Source organism: Triplophysa rosa, linkage group LG16 (assembly GCF_024868665.1).
Source record: "Triplophysa rosa linkage group LG16, Trosa_1v2, whole genome shotgun sequence".
In the NCBI taxonomy this organism is placed as follows: Eukaryota; Metazoa; Chordata; class Actinopteri; order Cypriniformes; family Nemacheilidae; genus Triplophysa; species Triplophysa rosa.
Genome location: NC_079905.1, coordinates 11,526,306 through 11,550,773, shown reverse-complemented (window position 1 = coordinate 11,550,773; position 24,468 = coordinate 11,526,306). Strand labels below are relative to the sequence as shown.

At 38.5% G+C, this 24,468-nt stretch overlaps 1 protein-coding gene across 1 annotated transcript in view; it reads left to right on the top strand.

The window, feature by feature from the left end:
• The window catches only part of thsd7aa (thrombospondin, type I, domain containing 7Aa), a 104,280-nt gene extending 85,969 nt beyond the window's left edge, over window positions 1-18,311 (top strand). Inside the window, exons 20-27 of the mRNA XM_057355119.1 lie at window positions 3,526-3,671; window positions 4,808-4,982; window positions 6,598-6,771; window positions 6,880-6,975; window positions 10,671-10,753; window positions 13,207-13,420; window positions 13,685-13,772; window positions 16,075-18,311. Coding sequence (XP_057211102.1) covers window positions 3,526-3,671; window positions 4,808-4,982; window positions 6,598-6,771; window positions 6,880-6,975; window positions 10,671-10,753; window positions 13,207-13,420; window positions 13,685-13,772; window positions 16,075-16,162 — 1,064 coding nt within the window. The 3' untranslated portion in view covers window positions 16,163-18,311. The remainder of the gene's footprint in view (window positions 1-3,525; window positions 3,672-4,807; window positions 4,983-6,597; window positions 6,772-6,879; window positions 6,976-10,670; window positions 10,754-13,206; window positions 13,421-13,684; window positions 13,773-16,074) is intronic.
• The last annotated feature ends 6,157 nt before the right edge of the window (window positions 18,312-24,468 follow it).

Below are 24,468 nucleotides of genomic sequence, written 5' to 3'. Positions count from 1 at the left end.
AGAGGGCTTGGTGACCTTTGCCAGAAGACATATGCAGAGGTGCACAGGCGACAAGAGCCATTTAGTGGTTCGAGTTAGTGGACGCTATTTAAAAGTCATGTAGTCATTGGTCTATATTTTAAGTTAACAGTATGCTGTTATGAAAACTTAGATACACTTATTGTAATTCCAAGTTTGTGTGTTTTAAGCAGGTGAATATACATTGTAATTTCATCTAGTAATTCTCAAGCTTTATAATGGTTTTTGTATTTAGTTCTTTGTTTTACCGTCGCCATGCGAAATATGCATTCTGGTAAGAAAAGGGTGTGGTTGATTCTTGCTTGTGCATTTCCCACTAGGCTTCCTGACTAATTGACAGAGTTTTATGGCAACCGTCCCCTGGGCGCCAGTCTTAAACAGCTGGATGCCTTCTGCCTGAAAGACTCCGCACTCTATTTCTCTCCATCCCTCTTTACAACCCCGGGGAATCGATTTAAGAAAATCAAGAGAGAGAGAGAGAGAGAGAGAGAGAGATGAATATTCAAAGTGGTTTCCGGGCCTGGAAGTAGGCTTGAAAATGCCTGGCAGATTAAGTTATTCACAGAAGGGAAGGAACATTACTCCACAGAAAAGGAATAATTTTAGGTCACACATTTTTGGTTCTCCTTAGGGGAAGGATTGAGTTACCTGAGATGGTGCGCGTGTAACGCGAGAAGATTCACTTACGGTAAAAGCCCTTATTTCATTCCTCAGGTCATTCTGATGGAGGTTAGAGCGCAAAATAACCGTCATAGTACATATAAGGAGCCTGAGGAAAACAAGGGCGTTGGGCTTTCAATGTTTGAGTGAATTGAAAATAACATTTTTCATTTCTTATTAAAAAAATATATACTATGTCTTTTTATATTTTTTATATATTTATATTTTTAGTTTAATTATATATTTTAGTGTAGTTTTTTATGTATATATTTTCTTACCGGGATAACTTTGTTTATGGTTTGTACAGTTGGGGACAAAAATATTATCCCCCTTGGTAAATATGAGCAAAGTATGCTGTGAAAACAAATCTGCAGTGTTTCTCCTTTTGATCTTTTATTTTAAAAATTCACAAAAATCCAATGTTTCATTGAAATAAAACAATTGAAAGTGGGGGAAAATCACATTATAAAATAAATGTTTTTTTCTGTAATACACTCAGGCCACAATTATTAGCCCCCCCAGAAATTCTTACGAGTGAAACATCTCTCAAGTATATTTTCATTGATTGATTTCTTAGCACACCAAGGTGACTAGAAACATGATGATGTTCAGTCATTACTTATTTTTGCACAGGAGAATAAATATTAAGTAACACAAAGCCCAAACCCCCTTAATCATTCATCACAATGGGTAAAACCAAAGAATATAGATCTGATGGGCAACAAACGATTTTTGAGATACACAAAATAGAAAGAAGCTTTAAAGAAATAGTTAAAACAATAACAATTCTAATTTCCAACATCAGGGCAATGAGCATGAAGTTTTAATCAACTGGAGATGTTGCAAATCTGCGTGAAAGAGAATGTGTGTCTATATTGTCAATGCACAGTGAGGAGAAGAATTATTTGAGTGGCCAAAGACTCTCCAAAGACCACAGATGGAGAATTGCAGAAATTTGTTTAATTTTGGGGACAGAAAGCATTTAATAAAAATAAAGGAAAACTGCACCTCCATCACCAAGTTGTTTGGGACACTGTTCAAGAAACCAATCTTCTGCTCTCATGCAAAAATAAACTCCACCATATTAATTTGCCATACTGGAACTTCAACCAAGACTGGGTTCTATGGCCATATGAAATTTTGGCAGCAAGAACACAAGATAAGTTTTGTGCACACAGGGATAAAAAAGTGCCCCGTGTCCACATTTAAATATACTGCCGTAACTTCATTGTTATGGACCGCATTTTATATCAGAGGTTCTGTACATCTTGTTCAGATACATGGCATCATGGATTATATTAAATACCAACAGATAAAAAAATCAAAACCTGACTTGCTCTGCTAGAAATCTTATAATGGGTCGTGGTTAGATCTTCCATCAGCACATTGGTTCAAAACAAACATTCAAATCAACAAAAAAATGACTCACTGAGCACAAAGTCAAGATCCTGCCATAGTCATTTCAATTCCCTAAACTGAACACTATTGAAAATGAGTGGGATGAACTGAAGAAGAGGCAGCACCAACATTTGAAGGATCTGGAGAAATTCTGTATGGTGGAATAGTCTAAGATCACTTGTCATGTATTCTTCAACCTCATCGGACATTATAAGAGAAGACTCAGATCTGTTTTTCTTGCAAATAAAGGTAGCAAAACGAATTAAATGAAGGGGGCTAATAATTGTGGCCAGTGTATGTTAGAGAAAAACATTTATTTCATAATGTGATTACCCCCTACTTTAAATTGTTTTACTTCAATTGAAACATTGCATTTAAAAAAATAAAAGATTAAAAGGAGAAATACTGCAGATTTGTTTTCACAGCATTCTTTGCTCATATTTACCAAGGGGGCTAATATTTTTGTCCCCAACTGTTTATGTTTATAACTGTGTATTATACAAATAAAATATTAAATCTTGAAGCATCAAATGTTTTAAAGTCGGCATGAAACGGAAAAAAAACAATTGTCTTCGTTTCCGTATCGTGAAGTATATCCAAGTAAAACGGCTTCTGAAATGAGAAAAAAAATTTGGACGGGACCTGATTTTGTCCATGGAGAACTAATTGGATCGTTGTCAAGTGCTAATTGCTAATCGCTACTATCTTTTCACGGGAAGAAGTGATTCTCCGATAGCCCCGCCCTCACAAAAATTCTCGTGACAGGAAGTAAAGAGAAGTGATTAAAGTTCCTGTGAACCGGATGTTGCAATCGTTTTTACTTCCATATTTTGACACATTTCAGAGTGAAATGGAATGTCTAATTAGAAAAATAGTGGGCGTGGATTTCGTCTTTCTCTGATTGGATGTATAAAAACAGGCGTTGCATTTTGAAATGGAACTGGCAGCAGACTGACAGTTGAAGGGGAAGAGTTAACGGATGCTCCGCCCAAGCAGTCTAACATACGTCATTTAAGATGTATAGTCATTACAAGAAAGAAGTGCATTTGCAGATTTTAACTAAAGATTATGAGGGCACACAAATTTTTAAAAGAGAATGACCTACATTGATAAACTATTTACAATAAACGCTGCAATATTTCATGAAAAAATAGGCATTGTAATTTTTTATTTCACTGGGACTTTAAAGATCATGAGGTACATGAAAAAAAATACATCACAGATAAGTCATTTATAAAACACTTTAATATTCCATAAAAAAATTAGAGTTGTCCATTTTATTTTCACAATGACTTTAAAACTTGAATGTCATGTTAGACTGCAACACCTTCTGTAGCTCACCTGATTTAACACCAGCTTCATGGCTTTGTTTCTCAGGGAATACATACAAGTCAGTTTAGAGACAAAACTTCTGCCAAATGTGTGATTGTAAGTCTGTCTTTATCATAGGAAAGCTCTGGAGAAGAAGAAACGTGATCCAGGCCTCTCAGGGAGATGGACGACCATGTTCCTCACAGCTGGAACAGTGGAAACCCTGTCCTGTGAAACCCTGCTACAGCTGGAGATACAGCGCTTGGTCACCTTGCAAATCTGAGGTGCATTTCTCACTTTTCTTTAGTAACGCAAAGCAATACAAACCTGCATTTTAGAGATATTTTAAGATCTTGCCCTAACAACAAGCACTTGATTCTCTATTTGGCATGACATTTTTACAAGGTTTCATCTTACCTGAGGCACACATCCCTTCAGCAAACCAACAGCGTTCATGTCATCCGCAGGAATGTTTAGGTATATTTAGAACACACTCTAGCTTTGCCCTTTCTGGAGCATTTCTGCTGTCATCTTCCCTTCTGTCTGTCTGGCTTTTAGGGCCCAATGGGAGGTTTAATTAAAGACAACAGACACAAGACACAGCCTCTCTCTCTCTCTCTCTCTCTCTCTCTCTTCTCCCCCCGCCCCCTACACTACATGCCTCCATCACTGAGGAGAATGTGAGCAGATATTGACTCTGCTCTTTGTTCTCCGCTGCCTGTCTCCAAGTCTGTGACATCCCTCAGCAGTCTCATGCAGCATTGCCTCTCACTTGTGCCTTATGATTTAAGACACTTTCAGCAGGAATGAAAAAATAACGTTGGGAGCTGACAGTGCAGAGCATGATGGAAAGCACTGTGTTGCATCAAAACAGGACTCCATCCCTGCTCATTCCCAGAACTTGCTGAAATACCAGCCTAGGCCCGCATGAGTGTCTGCTCTGGTTCAAGCTGGTTTTGGTGGACCGGCATAGCCAAATCGTTCACAAAAGAAAGCTGATTAACCAACACGTTTTTCTGATAAAGTTGGGTAGGAAGACACCAGCAAACGTTTTGCGTACTGACAGCCATGTTGTCAAAATCCCTGTCTTGCATTCACACCTATCTGCAAAGATGACTTAAACATGCCAGGCCAGTAGTTGGCGATGTCACTGTGTAAAGAAACACGTAATGGGCATGACATCACAGTTTTCAAGTGAGAATTTTTGTAGTTTACACAGTGGCCATGGTGGCGTTGTTTTTAAAAAATAGTACTTTGAAACCCATTTCCAAGAGTTTGCATTTTCAGGCCTCCAAAACTCGGTTATATAAATGAACGGCTAAAGCGCATAAACAGTTTTCAGTTTTTAGTCAAATCTGTGTCGTGTATAAGTTCTACAAAGTTTCATCTTTTACCACAGTCTTTTTATCTGTTTGTTTAGGGTGCACAGTGTGGAGACGGATTGCGCTTCAGGAACATCTCCTGCTTCGTGTCTGATGGTTCGGGGAGGGATCTGGGCAGTATGGTGGATGAGGAACTGTGTGGTGATCTAGAGCAAACGGTGGATGGAGACAAGCAGATCATCCTGGAGGAGTCTTGCACAGTACCCTGCCCAGGTAACAGCTACCGCTGTACTGACTGAAACTGTACCACACTGATGTGAATCCTCAACAACTTTAACGTAAACTGATAACTTCTAAATTAAATGCTGTGTTCGGTCTTTCTACGGCAAGTTAAAATTTACCTCAGATTACCTAGCTCATGCATCAAAGCATCCAAACAACTCAACGCTAGCCTGTGGGAGTGCATTAAAGCGAGTTTACAAGCTTGTGTTGCTCTTTCTGGCAGCTCGCTTTTAAATCAGACAGACCTACTTTGGCATAAAAGACGGCAAGGCTTTTATGAGATGCTGTGAAAAATATTCCCTGGGATATCACACGGCTACATTTCAACAACCTCATATGCCGCAGTATTGCATCATACAGCCGTCTGTAGTGCAATTCAGTGCTGCTTCCTGTATTACCTCATTTCAGACTTCCTGTCAAGAGTTATTTTACCTCAGTTTTATTGGAACAAAACAACAGGCGTTCTGTTCACACAGTCGTCTCGTTTCAGAAAGTGTGAGTGACAGATATAAGGACAACATTTGACATGTTTTGATTGATAGAAGAGTAGAGCGATGGAGTTTTGTACAATGGGGTAGTGACAATAATGATACACCAGCATTTTTTTTTCAGAAAGTCATCCTACTCTGACCTTTGACCCCGTCAATTTTTATTTTCAAAGCTTAGAACTCAGGCACAAACTGTTTCACCCCGATCACCCCGATCCAGCTGTGACCTACCGCTGCGCTTTCGCAATGTCTTCTTCTGTCTCTTTACCTCACGCACACATTTGCACGTGTGTATTCGTTCCTAGGATTACAAGCACACTGGAGAGAAGCTTCTGGCATTTCCTTTGCACAAGGGCTCTGATAATAATGCCAGGATTATGGCGTTATAGAAGGACAACTTAACGAATAATTAATATTCTAGGATATATTCACAAATCAGCATTGATGTTAGAGTAGGACAGACTGACCTAGTTCTATGGAAAACCCTTGAGACCAAACACATAAAATAAAAAAATGGGATTTGAGTTTTAAGCGTTCTTAATATTCTTGACAAAAACTCAAAACTCCTTCAGCTAAAACAGTTAGCTGTGGGGAAAAAAACTTTGCAAAAACTTCAACTTGTTTAACTTTGTGGAGAAAGTTATGATATGGCATGGAAATCCGGGGGAGTGGGGGCGGAGACTGTGCTTTGTCTTGACTCCGCCTTAATTAAAGCACTTAAACATGCTGTGTAATTTTTTGGAGGCTCTATTGACAGAAAAGCAATATAATATACATAACTTTGTCTTAGTGTATAAAGACCTTACCTAATGAAGCGTTATGTTTTTATTACCTTAGAATGAGTTATTTCTATCTACATACACCACAGGTCCCCTTACAGGGAATCCGCCATGTTGTTTCTACAGTAGCCCTAAACAAACAACCTGCTCTACAGAACGCGTTTTGTAAATATGTTACCTGCTTCAGCAAAGAAGTAAAAATGTCATCTTAGTCGTGTGTCAGGGAGGGGTGACGTGAGCCTTTGGTTGCAATTCACAACCTCACCGCTAGATGTCGCTAAATTCTATACACTGGTCCTTTAATGAATCAGCCATTACAAGCGTCTCTGTGTTCTGTAGGCGAGTGTTACCTGACGGATTGGACCGTGTGGAGCCTGTGTCAACTGAGCTGTATCAGCGGGGACGATTTGGGCTTCGGTTCCGTGCAGGTGCGCTCTCGTGCCGTTTTAGCTCAAGAACCCGAGAATCTCCTACAGTGTCCAGAACAAGAATGGGAAGCCAGGCCATGTACAGGTGAGTCCAAAACCACGATCAGTTACATAAGGACCACTATTAAATTTACGTTTACATTACATTCTTCTTAAAAATCTATTTTTAAGAATTCTATTTATGTGTTTTAAGATGGCCAGTGTTATGAGTACAAATGGATGACTGGTCCATGGAAAGGCTCATCTCGCCAGGTCTGGTGCCAGCGCTCAGATGGATTAAACGTCACAGGTATGTGCGCATGCGTGCTGATCTCTCTAAACCTCTAAAATAATCCTAAATTGTGTGTATCTTTTTAAAAATATGATGGATTAGGAGCAGCCACACGTGCAGAAGGAAAAATCTTAAACCAGACTACGCTAGTTTTTCTGGTTTTAGAGGGTTTTTAGAGGTGATGGACTAGCTTTCATAGACAGGGAGACAGATAGTTTGCTGTTTTTTCCATCATGAAGCTGTTACTAGACAAGCTGTTACTTTTTATCTAGAAGCACAGACGTCTGCTGTCAATATTTAGAGAAGAAAAACATGTTTTTCTCTGAAACCATTACTGTGAGAAAACTGTCAATATTCTCTCTCAAAGAGTGTGTAATGAGTGACTGTTGTTTGAGATAACGTTGACGTCCTGTGCTGTCGTTTCCTGTCAGACATTTTTATGTACATTATTGAAACAAGCTTTTAATCCATGACAGTGTCACACCCACATCTTAATACCATTCAACTTTATGCCAGCTGTCCTCCCGTGGATGTATTAATATGCATATTTTTCTCAGTCTATATCTGTTTTGTTGCAAGCATGCAAATGTGTGGGGCGTGTCCTTGTCTCTTATAACATCACTGAGAAGAAATACATTTAAACCGAGATTAGTTTAATAATGAGATTGATTTAACCTGAGATTTGTTCTGAGTTCTGGAATGCTGTATTTATGGCAAATAGGAGCTTGTCCTCCGTATGATTTTCAAATGTTTATTTGTCCTCCGTGCCCAGCCATCCAAACTGACCTCGTTCCAGATGGCACACATGAGTCTGATTGGCAGATCATTGCAGCAGAAGCTGTAAGACTGTAACCAATCCCTCTAAAGCAACCCGCTCTCCGTTTATGAATATGCATGAGCTATATTAAGGTGTGCGGCAAAATAAATATTCATAAATGCTGCTAATTGGTCACCATGTTTCTGAAATTGCTTACAGTTTATGGTGAACCTTTTATATATATATATATATATATAAGTAGTTATTTGGTTGGGTGGTTAGCTTGTTTGTTTGCTAGAAAATAGTTAGTTAGGGTTAGAAAATTGGTTAGTTGGCTTGTTAGCCTAGCTAGCAAGCTTTAAAAAATGAAACAATCAGTATATGAAATAGGGGTGTCACATAATACTGTTTTTTACAATAACGATATTTTGTTAATTCTACACATATCGTAATAATGTAAACAATTCAGCACCCATTTAAACATTTTCGGTAAGAGTCACGATGGTTACAAACTCTCTTTGTACCCCCATACATTTTGATTACGATTCATTGACTAAATAAAAGGAAAAAAAGAAAAGATTTTGACAGTTAGCATCATTTATTTCTTTTAAAAACATGTTTATAGTGTTATCGAGAATTATTTTAGCCACTATAATCGTAAAGTGAAATTATGATATTGTGACAGTCCTAATTTAAATGAACTTTTTACTCCCCAATGTGACTTCTAGACTTTTAAGTTACCGAACATTAAGAACTTCTAGACGCTGAAATGTGTTTAAGGTGAACAAATGAAGAGTTCAGATACAAAAGCCTCTAAGTTCTGTCTGATGTTTTTCTTCTAAAATTATCATTTTTATCAAGCTTCGATGTTTATATTAAAAGTTATGTCCCTTTATGGGCAAAGAGGATGTTTTCATTGCCATTACAGTGAAGTCACTGATCCTAAAAATTTTGAAATGGCACTTAAAGGCTTTTGCGTCTGAACTCTTCAAATAAATGCAAAGAAAATCAAACACCACCTTGAACAAAGAAACCTGTGTTTCTATAAAGCATACAAATCGACTGGATAGTCCAGGGTCTGCTGAAAATGGAAAGATATGCTTCTTTGTTCCTCTGCTATATTTTATCAATATTCATATATATATATATCATTTCATTCATTCATTTGGAAGACGCTTTTATCCAAAGCGACTTACAAGTAGGAAAGCATATAAACATTTTTTCAACACGCTAAACAGTAGCGTTAGTTTACAAGGCCATGCTGCTAGGAGGTTTCAAGATGGAGTAAGCAAAGGAGAGAATGAACAACAATAATAATAATATATATATATATATTTTTGGACAGACAGACAGACAGTCAGACAGTTATTGGTTAGTCAAATAACTGCGGAACAGGTATGTTTTGAGCTGTTTTTTGAAAGTTGTGAAGGATGCTGCAGTTCAGGTGGAGGGTGGCAGTTTATTCACTATTCATATTGACTGAGTTGAGTATGTGCGCTAACTCTACATAAATTACATAAACTCACCAGCAAATGAGTGAACGTGATTTGTGAAACATAACCGGCCAATCTGGCTAATGATTTGTTACCTGTGTGTACCTTGTATGTACTTGTGTGTGATGCTCTGATGCAGGCAAACTGCATAGACATTCAATGCAAGATTAGATTCCTGCCAGAAGAGGGGGAAAAGGGAAAAACTACAGGAAGGTATAATGGGAATGAAACGTGAGAACCAGTTAAAAAAGGCTTTTACGGGTTATAAGAGGTAGATCTGATCTGAAAAACTTTGTTGCTTTTTGGTTGCTTAATGTTGCTATACAACTCTGCTATATTAATTAATATTCATATATATAATTAGTATTCATATTGACCGAGTTGAGTATGTGCGCTAAATCTACATAATTGCATAAACTCAACAGCAAATGAGTGAACATGATTTGTGAAAGATAACCGGCCAATCTGGCTAGTGATTTGTTACCTACCACAGGTCATTTTTTACCTGCAATCGGTGGGTTGGCGGGTGTTAACCCTTAACAAAACAAAACCTTAATGATGATATGAAAGCTTTCATAACTTCAAAATGACAATTTGTTCCAAAGATCTTTGATTTACACTAGCTATGGATGACACAGATATAGTGTTGGCTGTCACTTGAACAATTGTCATCAGGACTGGCAGCGGCCGGCATTAGGGAGCAGTTCTATATCGCCGCTCTCATTGTTGATTGGGTGTATTGATTCATCCCAGCTTAGAGAAAATAAAACCCCTGTATTGGCCGCTGGCTGCCCATTTCAGTGCTTTTATAGATTCTGTGGATTCCCACAGGCTACGGTTTAGAGAGGAAGATAGAAAGTGAGGGAGCGGAGAAACGGCAGAGAGAGGAATTTTCTCATAGTGTACCTTCAGACTGAAGACACAAGCATCCTAAGAAGAGGATCATTTTTAATTTTGCTCTTCAGGGCTTCAAATCAGCTCTAGATTTTCATATGGGGCTTAGGAGGAGTGAAGCCCATGTCTGCTTATACTGTGTATAGTCAGTCAGTCATGTGATAAATCTATGATATATGATGTGCCTTGAGATTTCTTTTATTTATGTTATAATTACTCTGCATAGTTATGCATATAGCCTGAGGTATTTAAATATAGTATACAATGATATTATAAAAATGAAAAATATGACATTTATGCATTTGTTAATGCCATTGGTTTTCTAGTTGAACATCATAACAAGCCTCGGTTTGAAGGGAAGGATGAAAGGGATTGAACTATGTTTTGCACTACTTTACATTTCCAGTAAAAGAGAAAGAAACTGAAAGATAGCAAAAAAGGATTGTGAGGAAAAAACACAGAACCCTTTGATGTCTTTGCCTCCAGAACAATATACTGACTGTTAATGTGCTCGCATTGGTGCGTGTTTTTGTACATAAAAAGCTGAATTTTGACCTCTTTTCCTGCAGGTGGATGCCCATTGACAAGTGAGCCTGTGTCGGACAGGTCATGTGACCCAGCCTGCGACAAACCCCGCTCATACTGCACAGAGGTTAGTGTGCGTATACTTGTGCGTATACTTGTATGTACTTGTGTATGATGCTCTGATGCAAGCAAACTGCATAGACATTCAATGCAAGACTAGATTCCCGCCAGAAGAGGGGGAAAAGGGAAAAACTACAGGAAGGTATAATGGGAATGAAATGTGAGAACCAGTTAAAAAAGGCTATTACAGGTTCTAAGAGGTAGATCTGATGTCCACTTATAAGTTTTTATAAAGAACTTTAGATGGAAAAACTCAAGTTCAGGTCTGATTTATAATCAATTTAATGTTTTTTTTTGCTGAGAAATGTAAGCGTTAGATCTACGCATGGAGCCAGTTTTATCACACAGACCGTGACCAATGTCAGGAGATATTAGAAGCAGTCATGCTGCATGACTGGACACTGCATATATTGTTATGAAAAACAGCTCCGTTTTGCTGCCGTTGGTGTGTTTGAGTGTTTTTATGCTTACGTGCACGTGTAAGGTCTGCTAAATGCATTATTTACGTGATTATGGGAAAAGACAGCATAGATTGACATACCGGTTGCTAGATCAGTATGGGTTTGCTGTTATGTCAATGCACTTTTTATGATCCTGTTATTTCCATAAGGAATATGTAAATACATACACAGAAATGCTTTTACCTACTATTATCTCAGTCCTTTGATGATAATCCTATGGATTGTAAATGTTCATTGTGAGCTGCTGTATTTGTCCTCTGGTGTGTTTCATAACATGTCTTGCACGAGTGGTTACAAGCGTATCTGAATCCGGTCTCCCACTGTGTAGTGAAACCCTTTACTGGGGGTTTACAGACTACATTCATATCAGATCTGTAGCTTTATCGTGTCCCGCTCTCTTGTACCCACATTTGGAGATGCAAATGCCCCAGTGCGTTCTGGTCATCCCTTGAGTGTGCCGTTCTGAGAAGGGCTGCGTTCTTGTGCGTAGCCGATTATCCTTCCAAGATTGTTGTGGGAATAAGAGACCCCCGCAAACTGCACAGGGAAATACGCGTTCAGGCAGTGGTTGCAGACAAACATGTAAAGAAACGTGCTATGGTCTGTCTTGGCAACACCCACTAAAATAGCACAGAGGAAAAAATGAGAAGTATGTTGAAATCACAGCTAGATGTGACAGAAGTATTTTTAGCATTTATTTACACCTATTTGAACTGAAGGAAGAACAGCGACACTGGTAAGTAGGAAGTTAACAGCGATGCTCACAGGAGACTGAAATGGAATTCAATTAACAGCTGGTTCAAAGCAAAGACAAAGGCTGAAAATATAAAGTACATGGTTTTTACTTTGAAGAACTAATGATTGATCTTGTCCTATTTTATTTAGTCCCGTATAGCCAGATTTTTACTAACCCTGCTAAATGTGGTCCACACGGCACCTTATTCAGGCCACCCAACCACCCACTTTGACAGGAAGAGGCCAAAACAACCAACTACAAATTGTTTTGTTTTGGACATTTTGGGTGGGTTTATCTGAAATAGACTTTGTGGTCAAAAATAATAACTGCCGGGGTGTGGTGGGGTGGATTGCTTATATATATTAACTTGATTCTGTAAATTGTGAAAACAATAAATATATTGATAAAAAATACAAAAGAAACTGGCCAGAAGTAATAAGTACCATTTATTTCACAGACATAACTGTAAACAAGAGGTGGACAGTACTTCAGTATTTATATCTGTACATTATCCGATTCTTTACTGTAAATGTTTTTACTTTGGAAAAATTTGACTCCACTTAATTATAAAGCATACTGTATCATACTTTTTACCCAACTTCTTTTCTTAAATACATTTTAATTTGTGTTTTTACCTTTAATATTAGTACATTATTCAACAACTGTTGAATACAAGAGTAAAAGTAAGAAAATATTCGATTTTTAACATTCTCAAGTATTAAAGGAAAAAGAATCGCCATGCATTTATGAAATATAGGCCCGGTTTCACAGACACGGCTTAGCTTAAGCCAGGACTATGCCTTAGTTGAATTAAGATATTTATTTCGCTTTTATAAAAATGCCTTAGAAGAATACATTACTGGTGAGCATCTTGAGACATAACGATGGCACTGATATATTTTAAGATATTTCTGGGCAAGTTATATTCAGTTAAGACATGTCACACATTCATTTTAGTCTGGGACTAGCTTTAAACCTTGTCTGTGAAACCGGGCCATAGTGAAGTTAAAAGCATGCTTGAATTTTTTTCTAAAATAAAACCACTCTGAAAAAGTGCAGACACTTAAAACTATACTTGATATTATCAATTTAACATGTTTTTCTCGCTTAGAATTTTCAGTGATGTGTTACTACTAACATGCTGACATGACTGTAAGCCTTTAAAATATCAACATGTATGATAATCAGACTAAAACGGCACACTTTTACAGGATATATCGGTTGATGATTATTTTATAACTGATGCAATGGCTCCCCCTGCAGGCCGGTGTATGCGGCTGTAAGGAAGGCTACACTGAGGTGATGACATCGGACGGCGTGTTGGACCAGTGCACAGTCATACCAGTGCTGGAGATACCGACTGCAGGTGACAGCAAGGCTGACGTGAAGACCATCAGAGCTCTCAACCCCACCCAGCCCACCATTAACCTGCCAGGCCGCTCCGGACGCACTTGGTTCCTGCAGCCCTTCGGACCTGGTAAGTTCGTGGATTAGAAGTGCTTGTGCTTCTATTAAATAATAGAGTTTGTTTGATATAGGAGTTTTATATTAGATTTTACAAATAGAGACTAATATTGCTAAACCGCTTTTACAGCTTGTTTCAGTCACTTTAAAATATGCAGATCCAAACCACATTAAAGCTAGCTGAAAACAGTCTTGGTCATTTTATTCCTGTTGCCTCGGGTGTAAACAGGTAGAGATCCAGTTGTGTATTTGTGTTGATGTGTGTGCGTCTACACAGATGGCAAACTGAAGACCTGGGTGTATGGTGTAGCAGCTGGAGCTTTTGTACTGCTTGTATTCATTGTCTCTATGACTTACTTAGCCTGGTAAGAACAGTTTTTCTAACAACACTCAAGACACTCATTTCATCCTTTCATAACTCTTCTGTTTTATTCTATTCATCTTAATCATGTTTTTATATTAACCATTTAAGTTCTTTTCATTCATTTTACTCACCTTTGTTTCCCAACCCCTTCATATCTGTCAGTTTTTGTATTCTGGCCCGGAGCTCTCCTCTGAGCCCGGATCCTTCCACACCTTCTGTGGTTTGGGTCGGACCCAACGACCAAGAGCTGATTTATACCTGTCCTGACTGTCAGAGCAGCTAGAGCTCTCAGCTCTGTCCCCTCCCATATGGCCTTGGTCTCTGGCCAGTCATGTCCTTCACATTTGCCTTCACACTGTCACATGTGCCTTTCTGACCAATCACGAGGAGCTGTTTGGAGGTGAGCAGGTAGAACTTCTAAAAATGAGGTTTAGTAGTCTAGATTTATCATTACTGTAGATTTAGTTATATAGACAGTAGTGGCAAAAGTGACGCTTGCGGGGAATAACTATGAAAATATGAGGGGTACGATGGACAAAACATTGATCTTGAAATATATTTGTTGGACAAAGATATTTGGCAAAAAGACAAATTATAGCATATCAGGGAATATAGGTATATAAATTCAAAATGAAAACTGTGTCATCATTTACTCACCCTATTGTCTTTTTAAACCTGTTTGATTTTCTTTCTTCTGCAAAACACAAAAGAAGATATTTTGAATAATGTTGGTAACCAAAACCCATCGGTCCACATTCACTTCTATTGTATGGACACAAAAGCAATGCAAGTCAATGGGGACCAACTGTTTTTATGTAACCAACATTCTTCTAAATATCTTCTTTTGTGTTACGCAGAAGAAAGTAAGTCATATAGGTTTGGATGACAGGAGGGCGTGTAAATAATGACAGAATTTTCATTTTGAAGGTGAACTATCCCTTTAAATTGCATTATGCATACTAAAATGTTACTGTACCTTTAATAGTAAATTTGAATAGAGCAAACACATTAATTGTCCAGGGTTGGACATCACATGCCCACTACTGTATAGATCTGGTTGATGAATGGCTTCAGGTGGCACATTTTGGCAAATGTTTCAGTCAGTTTCTATACCCACACTGCCCCCTAATGGTCACACTTAGCATTACATGATCATCCATGAAATCCAAACATTCTGCTCAGTTCTGCTTCTGATCATGTGCTCACCCTCATGTTGTATTATAGTACTTCTAGTTACTATATTATATGTAGTATTTTAGGGATTGAGTCACCGTTTACTCTCACTGTATGAAAACAACTTCAGTGAAAGTTAATAGTGACTGAGGCGTCCGTCTCTAACCTTTAAATCAGGGGTGTCCAAAGTCAGTCCTGGAGGGCCAGTGTCCTGCAAAGTTTAGCTTCAACCCTAATCAAACACACCTGAACAGCTAATCAAGGTCTCACAAAGCAGACTAGAAACTTCCAAACAGGTGTGTTGAGCCAAGTTGGAGCTAAACTCTGTAGGACAGTGGCCCTCCAGGACCGACATTGGACACCCCTGCTTTAAATGATGACAAAACTTTCATTTTTGGGTGTATTGTCCCTCTGATGAATATTTCTGCATTCTTTTATTACATTACATATTCATTTGCATTAGTCATAATACCTCAGATATGTTTGTACTTTATAGTAGTTTTACCCATTACATTGAATGAAACGGTTCTGACTGGTTACTTTTGAGTTAAGGTCATGACACTGGGGTTTAGAGGATGTTATACTGACATGTGTCCCTGTCTCTGTGTTGTAGTACTCATTAAGGTAAGTCAGGGATGCAGTTTTCAGTGAGCTGGAATACGCTCTGGCTATTTCCCTGTTCCCTCCATCGCTATAGCATATACTGTGCTACCTGTTAAAGTCAGCATGGAAGAAAATGACTAACCAGTTTACTAGCTTCTGTGTCAAAATTCAGCTTGTCATTAATATAGTTCATAAGACATTGCACATTTAGTGAAATGACAAATGTGCAGTGTATAATTTTATTGTGCTATACGCTACGCTACAGCTTTTTCATTAGTTATTAACTAAATGCATGGCAACCAGCAGCAGTGCATGAACCATTAGCAACATCAAGTGCTCACAAGAACCACCAAACACAACCCAAAGTATCTATGCAAAGCATTTCACTATTATGAAGTGATAAGAAACCTTGACAAACACACTTGTTTTATAAATGCAAAGCGAGTCTTTATAATTTAGTTACATCCTGGTTGTTTTAAGGCAATTGTTGTTGCTTAACATGACATCAGTGTTTTGTGTTTCCACAGCAAAAAGCCAAAGAAGCCCCAGAGGAGACAGATGAACAACAGACTCAAGCCTCTGACGCTGGCTTACGATGGCGACGCCGACATGTAGCGCGACCGCATTCGCCTGTGCCGCAGATCACGATCGGGAACAGCCTCAAACCAGAAGACTCGAACAGACTCGAGCAAACTCACCGATTGCTTTTTATTAGACGCAAACGAAACCTCAGAGAGAGACTCTGCCCGTGTTTATATAATATTCCCCCTCCTTTTTTACGTTAATGTTTTTTGGACTTTGTTTCACGAGAGCCTTGACAAACTCTGATGTTCTTCAGGGAGTCTGCCTTCACCTCTCTGCCATCGACGTCTTTCTGTAACATAAACTTGTTTTTCAGGAGGAAAGTTGGACGACCCGTTTGAATTGGGAGGTTTTGCTGAGGAAGCACAAAATACGCCCACGTTTCTTTAATATCGCACCTCCTGTCAGCTCCAGCAATGTGCCAACGGTTGATGCTGAGCCTGAGACAGCTCAGACTACACATTGCAAGCGGCTGTTGAGTCTTTCAGACTGCTGAAATACGCAAGTAATACGCAATTTAACTAGCCAGAGATGTTTTCAGCCCTTCGATTTGTGCTGGGTCCCTTCTCATCAATATTTTGTGATGAGAAGGATGACTGTGTGGAGATTGCATGGGCCCACTAGCGCCCCCTAGAGAAATGCTGACCTGCCTTTCCCCCTCACTGTATTCAGGCTCCATTTTGCACTATATTAGTGCAGCATGAACATTTACTTATAGCATTGCCATAGAAAACCGCCTCTCTCCATGCAAGATGATGTACGGTCTTGTGCTAGACAAGTTTCTTAAAAAGAGAGAGAGAGAAAGAGAGAACAGAAGTAGCCCTTTTTTCTTCTGGAACTCACCGATGTTTGTTACTGCATACTACTTGTTTACTGGTTACCTCTTGTTTGTGAGAACGGGGAACTGTTGAAAAGATTTTTGTGGGCTCCTCAAACCCCCTGTCTTATGTACAGTTGCATTCAGCCATGTGTTGCTTTCTTTGCCTGATTGACGTAATGTATATTCAGTGGTTCTTTTCACCTTATGGATTTGAGTTGGTGAAGTTTTCCATGTGTTTTAGTCTTTGTCACTAATTCAAAGGGCTCTGTATTCATAATCCGAGCGCTTTAAAGAGTACAATGGATAATGGATCCCACTGTGTCTATGTAAACCTATTCTGGTTGTAGTTTACCATGGCTACCTAACACAATAACGGCATGTCATTTCATATCAGCTAGATCCCAAAAACCAATGCTTGGATATTTAAAGATCAGTTTGGAAATTTGAAATCAGTCTGGCATTTGTACCTCTGAATGGAGGTTGAAGAAAAATTCTCAGTTCACCCAAAAATGAAAATTATGTTGTTTACTTATTGCCATGTTGTTTCAAAATGGTTTGACTTTCCTTCATGGAACATGAAAAAAGGAGATGCTGCTACCTTGGTCTCCATTCCCTTTCATGGAAAAGAGATGCTGTGAAGATGAGTGGAGAAACGAGGCTGTTAGTCCAAGTCGTACAGGTTTAAAACAACATGAATGTGTTATTTTATTTTATTTTTGGGCGAACTGTGATGAACTATCAAACCCCGTTGTTTTTTTTCTGGCACATTACATGTTTGTAATGTTCAGATTAAAAAAAGGAAAGAGATCTGCGAGCTATAATATCACACCTTGGAAGCCATGAATGTGCATGTTCAAGTATTTCAGCAGAACCGGTTGCAAAGATTATGTGGATTCAGACTGAAATGGTCAACGTCACCAACTATCTAAAATTAGGTAGAGAAGCAAAACTAAGTAGATTAGGGCAGTTTTTTCCCCAAAATCCATGTCTACAGTAAATTAACCTATGGGCACTATTGATCTCTAAAGGCATATCATCCAATTTGCTTTCAATAACAACGGGTGAAAGGAATGTTTACTCATATGTTATAATACTTGCTTTGTTCATTTGTAAATACATGAATGATCATTTATTTATTGATGATTTCTTTCTTAAGTATAAATTTGTTCATTCCTTTTTTTACTGCATAAAGTGTTTAGTATAAACTTCTCAAAGTGTGTCTGATGTGTGCGTGAGAGAGAGAGCGTCTCTTGGTCTTCGCTGGGGCGAGCCAGGTTACTGTGTGAAAATGTTGCTTTCTTCTTTTCCTACAGGTTGTTTATATGTGTCTGATGAATTGCTGATAATAAACAAGAAAACATTGCTGTGTATTTGCCTTTTTTCTCTTTTTTTTGTCTAATTATTTACTTATTATACAATTATACACATACAGTTCACGTGTCATGATAATTATGTTTATATCTAATTTAAGTATTTTGAATACATTTATGATGTTACATGCACATTTATTCATTTTTATTCCAAGTGGTTACAAATGAGGGAATATTTGACATTTGGATAACTAAATGACATTTCTATATCAATGTATCAATGGCATATTTTATTAGATAACAAAACAAACATAAACATAACAGTACAATAACAACGTTATTACGTATAAGTTTGAGTATGCCTGACAGAAGCTACATAGTAAGTTCACATTTTTTTGCAGCAACATTCAAAACTGTAAAATTCTGAGTAGAGCTGCTGAAGTCATGCATGAACCTGTATGAACTGTGGTCATATTACAGGAAATCATTTTTACATTTAAAGTTTTATTTAGGCACCAAATGTTTACCATAAGTATTTTAACAGATGTTAAAAAGAATCTAGGGCCTGCACTGACCCTACTTCTAACTCTTAGGCCTGTTTCACACCGCACGCGTAGACCTGGGGCGAACTGCATCCCCCTGGATGACTTTATCACCTGGGATCGAGTGACAAATATTGAGTATATACACAATATATATTAAATTATATGAATATATTTAAATATACTTAATTATTAAATATAATATGTAATAATTTCGTTCTATATAAATATATGTGCTATAAAATCGCGTTATAGATTCATATCTCTCTGACATTATTTCAACATACAAAATCAAGACATAACGATATGAAAATATTAAAAGCAGCCAATATCTTATACAATTATTCGTACTTAGATGTAACATACCATTTCGTACCCTTCATAACCTTAATTTTGGATTTATTTCGATCTACGAGATTTGCTACCAAGACCCTTGCCATAAATCACAAAAACCAGCGAAAACGGCTTCTAACGGGACTAGAAATAACTGGACTGGCTCATGATGACGTCATAGTCTTTGCTCCGCTATGCTGGTATGCTCAAATCAACAATTAATTAATGGCAAATTACCAGATTTCGAAGAGAAAACATTCAAAGTTATCTGAAGGGTCGTTCTTGTTCAAGAGAAATTGAGTTAGGCCTACGTTCATCTAAAATGAATTATCTTCATTACAGTAATGGTTCGTAAACTTAAGAGCTCCTCCGCCCCAAAAAACATACCACAAGCTTCAGAGCCCCGTTATTTTATAAGTAAAAATAATAGAATGCATACCGTGTATCGGGATGCACACGGAGCAGGTGGACAATCCGCTAAACTTTTTGCATTGCCATATCTTGCCACCAGATGTCGCTAAAAGACTGTCAGAATTCTTGCACTCAAAGAACGTCATCGACAAGCAGACGAGTTTACAAATAAAAATGTTTGGTGACAAATATTCAGATTAGATATTCAGTAACTATTGAAATATTTAAAAGCATTAACATATTTTAAATGCTACTTTGGGAAACAGGTAAATTCAACACACATCAGATGACGACATGCTTTGTAGTAGGCTATAACAATGCAACTGTACGAAACAGTATACGTTTCAGTATAATTCAAAGATAATGGTTGTATACTGTAGGCCTAATGGAAATAAAACGAACTAAAGACCTCACATTTGGAGGTCTTCCTGCACTTAAACTGGCAATGCCTCCAGTATTAAGCAGTTCTTTTGTTTTACCAATAGAGTCATCTTGATGTCCCCAGCTGGTTGAAGTCATATCTGGCTTTAATCAACAGGGTCGCAATGCTCCTATGATTATAATCATGGCTTGAGGCCTATGTGAGTCTTCAGTCCTCATTACCCAATCAGTAATTATCACAATCATGTCTTGGCCTTCACTGCAATTGAATTCCACAGTTAAGAATAGGAAGCACACAGACTGACCTAATCAATTAAGCCTCAGTGCAGGTCTTCTTCAATCGGATGACTTTGTCCCAACCTCTGAGTTATCAAGATGGAGTTAAGATTTGATTAAGCAGAACAGACATCAGGTACAGGAAAGCGGATGCATTACTAGAAATGTCGACTTATAAGAGAAAGATGTTCTTTTTGTTTGGAGCTAAGGAGCCAGAGAGCCGTTTCCAGCTGATAATCTTCGACAGATAAATCAAGCTTCGACTCCATTACAACCAATAAATTATGCACTTTAAGGAGCCCTAAAACTACAGCACTTGATTGATTTGAAGAAGCTGGGATTGCTGGAGAGAAGTTAAACAAGACGGCGGAGACGGAGCGGAAACGTAGTATTAGTTTTTCTTTTGAAACTTCCTCAAAAGGGGAGAAACTTGAAAGCATACGAGTCTGAAAAAGCCTTTCGGATGCAGGCACTTTGCTAAACCAACATTTGCCGTTTGCAGCAGCGCGACATTTGTTATTGTTTAAAGAGTTGTAATTCAAGATAATCGGAGTCATTAACCCTCCCGATTGTGTTTGGAGTTCTGAGGCGCACTGAGATGCAGATGCGATGGACTTTGTGTACGAGTATCGGTCTGGCCGTGCATTCGAGTCCAGCCGTCAGTTTAATTGCCATGCGGAAGCACTTGATGCGCGCCAGCTGCATCCTGCGACCGGTGCTCTGATCCTGCATTCACCTCTGTCAGTCCTTTCGGGGCCCGCCCGCTCCACTACTCATGTGAGCCATGCTGGCATCAAGCATCAGCTCTTTGCTCTCTCTCCCACGAACGGTCTGTGCTGTGTCACAGCTTTGCGTAATGTTTGGGATATATGTGCACGCCGTGAACGTCTACAACATGTTTTCGACGTGTAAAATAACACCTGGCATAAGAACGCTTGGGTTTGGCCTAATTGAAAGCCTCCCAATTGTGTCACCACAGCCCCTATGGGGTCCGCTCCCTTCTCTCTGAAACATCTGCCCACACAATCAGGCATTCAGCCATGCCAGCTGAGCCATGCCACAGCAGTGTATTGCCAGCGTCACTCAGCTGGCTCAATCTTCCTCCTTTTCTTTATCTGTGTCTTTCCCTGTCTTTATCCCTCGCTTCTCTTCCACCGAACCATTAGGAAATGGAAGCGTCTACCCTATAATCTGCTGTTCTCTGCAGTAGATTACATGGTTTGAGTGAATGCGAATGAGAGTGAGTGAGGACCAAAGGTAGGCTGTGTTAAATTAAACCCACTTGACCTCGTGATTAGACGGAAGGGAAAGCATGTCTTGTGAGCAGGTGTGACAGATCTGAACATTACACTAGCATGTGTTAAGCCCTTTACCCAGAAACTAAACACTCATGCCAAAACTGAGTAGCCGTGTGCCATGATTTGGTGGTGGCGGTGCATGGCCTGAAAGTACATTTAGATCACAGAAATAAAAGACATTGTGTAGTTTTTGTCTCTCAATTTTTTTAAATGGGCTTCTTGAATACTCTTACCATGTTCCATCAGTTGGCTCAATAGCCCAAACTCACCAGAGGCAAAATGTTGCTGTGTAATATACATGGGATGTATAGCCTATTAGTGGGAGTAACTGTAAATTGACTGTAAGATTATTATCCATTTTTATGCAGAAAGATGAATGAACTGATGACATCAAATTTAAACCTTTACAAGCGATGAATGGCAACAGAATGACCTGTCATTTCATCCGAAAGGCGTGTACTTACATCTGTACTTTATGAAAGGAAAATGTATCAAAACGGTTTATGTTATATCATTTGAGACATAAGAGTACATGAGACATATGGGCCCGGCTTCACAGGGTTTAAGGCTAGCCCTAGACTAAAATGAATATTTGAGCTGTCTTAACCGAAAATAACTTGACCTGACATATCTTAAAATTGATCAGTGCCATTGTTTTGTTGCAGTATGCACACCAGTGTTTTCCTAAAGCTTTTATATAAAATTGACTTAATTACCCTAATTGGACTAATTAGCATGTTATTAGTAAGATTACGCTATTGGTCAATGTTTTTTTTACTTAATAATAATAATCTCTACATATTAAACTGATACCATAGAAAAAATTAGAAAATAGAAAAAGGGGGTGGTTTCCAGACGGGGCTTAAGACTAGTCCCAGACTAAGTTCAATTCTAGATCTTAACTGAAAACAATATATCAGTGCATTGTTTTAATAAAAACATATCCTAATTTAACAAAGGCCTAGTCCTGGCTTACTCTAAGCCCTGTGCGGGAAACTTCCCCCAAAACTTCAATCAATCTTCAACAAAGATATACTGTATATACAGGAGCAGAAAAAAGTACTAGCTCACCTTTAAAACGATAAGAGACCGACATCCTGTATGATTTTCTTCCTTCCGCAGAACACAAAAGAAAATATTCTGAAGAATGTTGCTAACACCCCCCCCCGTTCACTTGCATTGGTTACAATAGAAGTGAATGGGGGGCTGTACTGTTCTGTTACCAACATTTTTCAAAATATCTTCCTTTGTGTTCTGCAGAAGAAAGAAAGTCATACAGGTTTGAAATGACAAGAGGGCGTGTAAATGATGACAGGATTTTCATTTTGAAGGTGAACTATCCTTTATTCCTTTCAGCTTTTCTGATTTTAAAATGTACTATATTTAAAGGTATGTGTTTAAGAAAAAATATAATTTTCGTTTCATTCTGTGAACTACTAACAATATTTCTCCTAAATTTCAAATTAAAATTTGAAAAAATTCTATTTGCATTTGCAGAAAATGAAAACTGGAGAAACAGGTCAAAATATGCTGTGTATTTCTTCAGACATCAAAAACTGCAAAGAGAACAAGCTTATATTCACTTTTAAGCAATATAACAGTAATAGTTGCACATGTATATAGGAGAAGTTTAAACATTTTTTATGTGATAACCTTGATTTTTATCACAGTTTTCATGTGTCCTGTCATGCATGTCAGTCTTTCACATTGGATGGTTTTATGTCATGATTTTGTTGAAATTCAACACACACTGGACTGGAATGGCCACAATACATGCACCTTGAAATGCTGATTAAATGAAAATTTGGAACGGTCTCTTATTTTTTTTCTGTGGCTGTATATACAAGAAAAGAAAAGATGAGAAAGAAATTAGAAATAAAGTCAAACGGGCCCTCAAGTCATTAATTAACTGGTCCTGTGGTCTTGACCGAGCAGAGAGGTCAAGTTTACATTGCAGGTCTTTCACAGGCCTTGCTAAAGTGCCCTCCAGCATTCTTCTCTTATTTGAAATTATTAACCCTTGCTTTTAACATCAATAGGCCATATGTTCATGCATTCTGGTCCAAAGACTGGTAAGCAATGTCCCCTTACCCATTCTCTGCAGAAAAAAACTTCAGGAGTGTCACTGCATCATACGACTGTGAAGGCCACCACGGCCATTCACAGCCTCATCCCATGTCATCCCACCACGTGAGTTACTGCTCGTATGACACGGTCGGCCTGCCGCCACGCTGTAGCCATGAGAACGCCACAGATTTATGAAGCCAGACCCCTGCTGGTTTTCCCCTCGCCTCTCTGCTTTTTTCATAGCCAAACAGAGTGGGGATAGTTCACCAACTTCACCTTCAAAATTCCTTACATTGTTCGCATTTATTAGGTCTCCTTCCTTACATTGTTCGCTGACAGGTTTTGATGTTTATACAGTAGTGGCGAGATCTCAATAGTCACACCAGAATCTGAAATAATATGAATCACTTGAATATCCAGAAAAACCGACCAGTTTTTGTCAGGACATTTGTCCCTTTTTACTGAGAAAACAGCTTAAATCAGTCTAAACCGGTTTGCTGGTGTGTTGACACATTTGGGCACATTTCTGAAGACATTAAGACACAAGCAAACCATCTTAACCCATTAATTAACCACACTGGGCTGGTTTAAGTGTTATTTTTTTCTATAAACCAACAATTATTCACCTCAGGTCATTGACACGACACAACAGTCCTGGCATGTTTGTTTCTAATAAATAAAGAAGTAAATAAAATAATGAATTAAACAATATACAAAGCGAGGATCTATTTTAAGCGCTACAGCGGAATGCGCAACTCGCCACGCGCAAACGCAAACACGAAACAAAGCCTCTCCGCTGGCAAGCGAGTCTGTTTTAAGTCGCCGCAGTCGTGTGATCCCGTCTTCTCGGACCAATCTCATCCGGTGCTTTAATGTTTCCCCACTCTGTTCTTGTCCCACC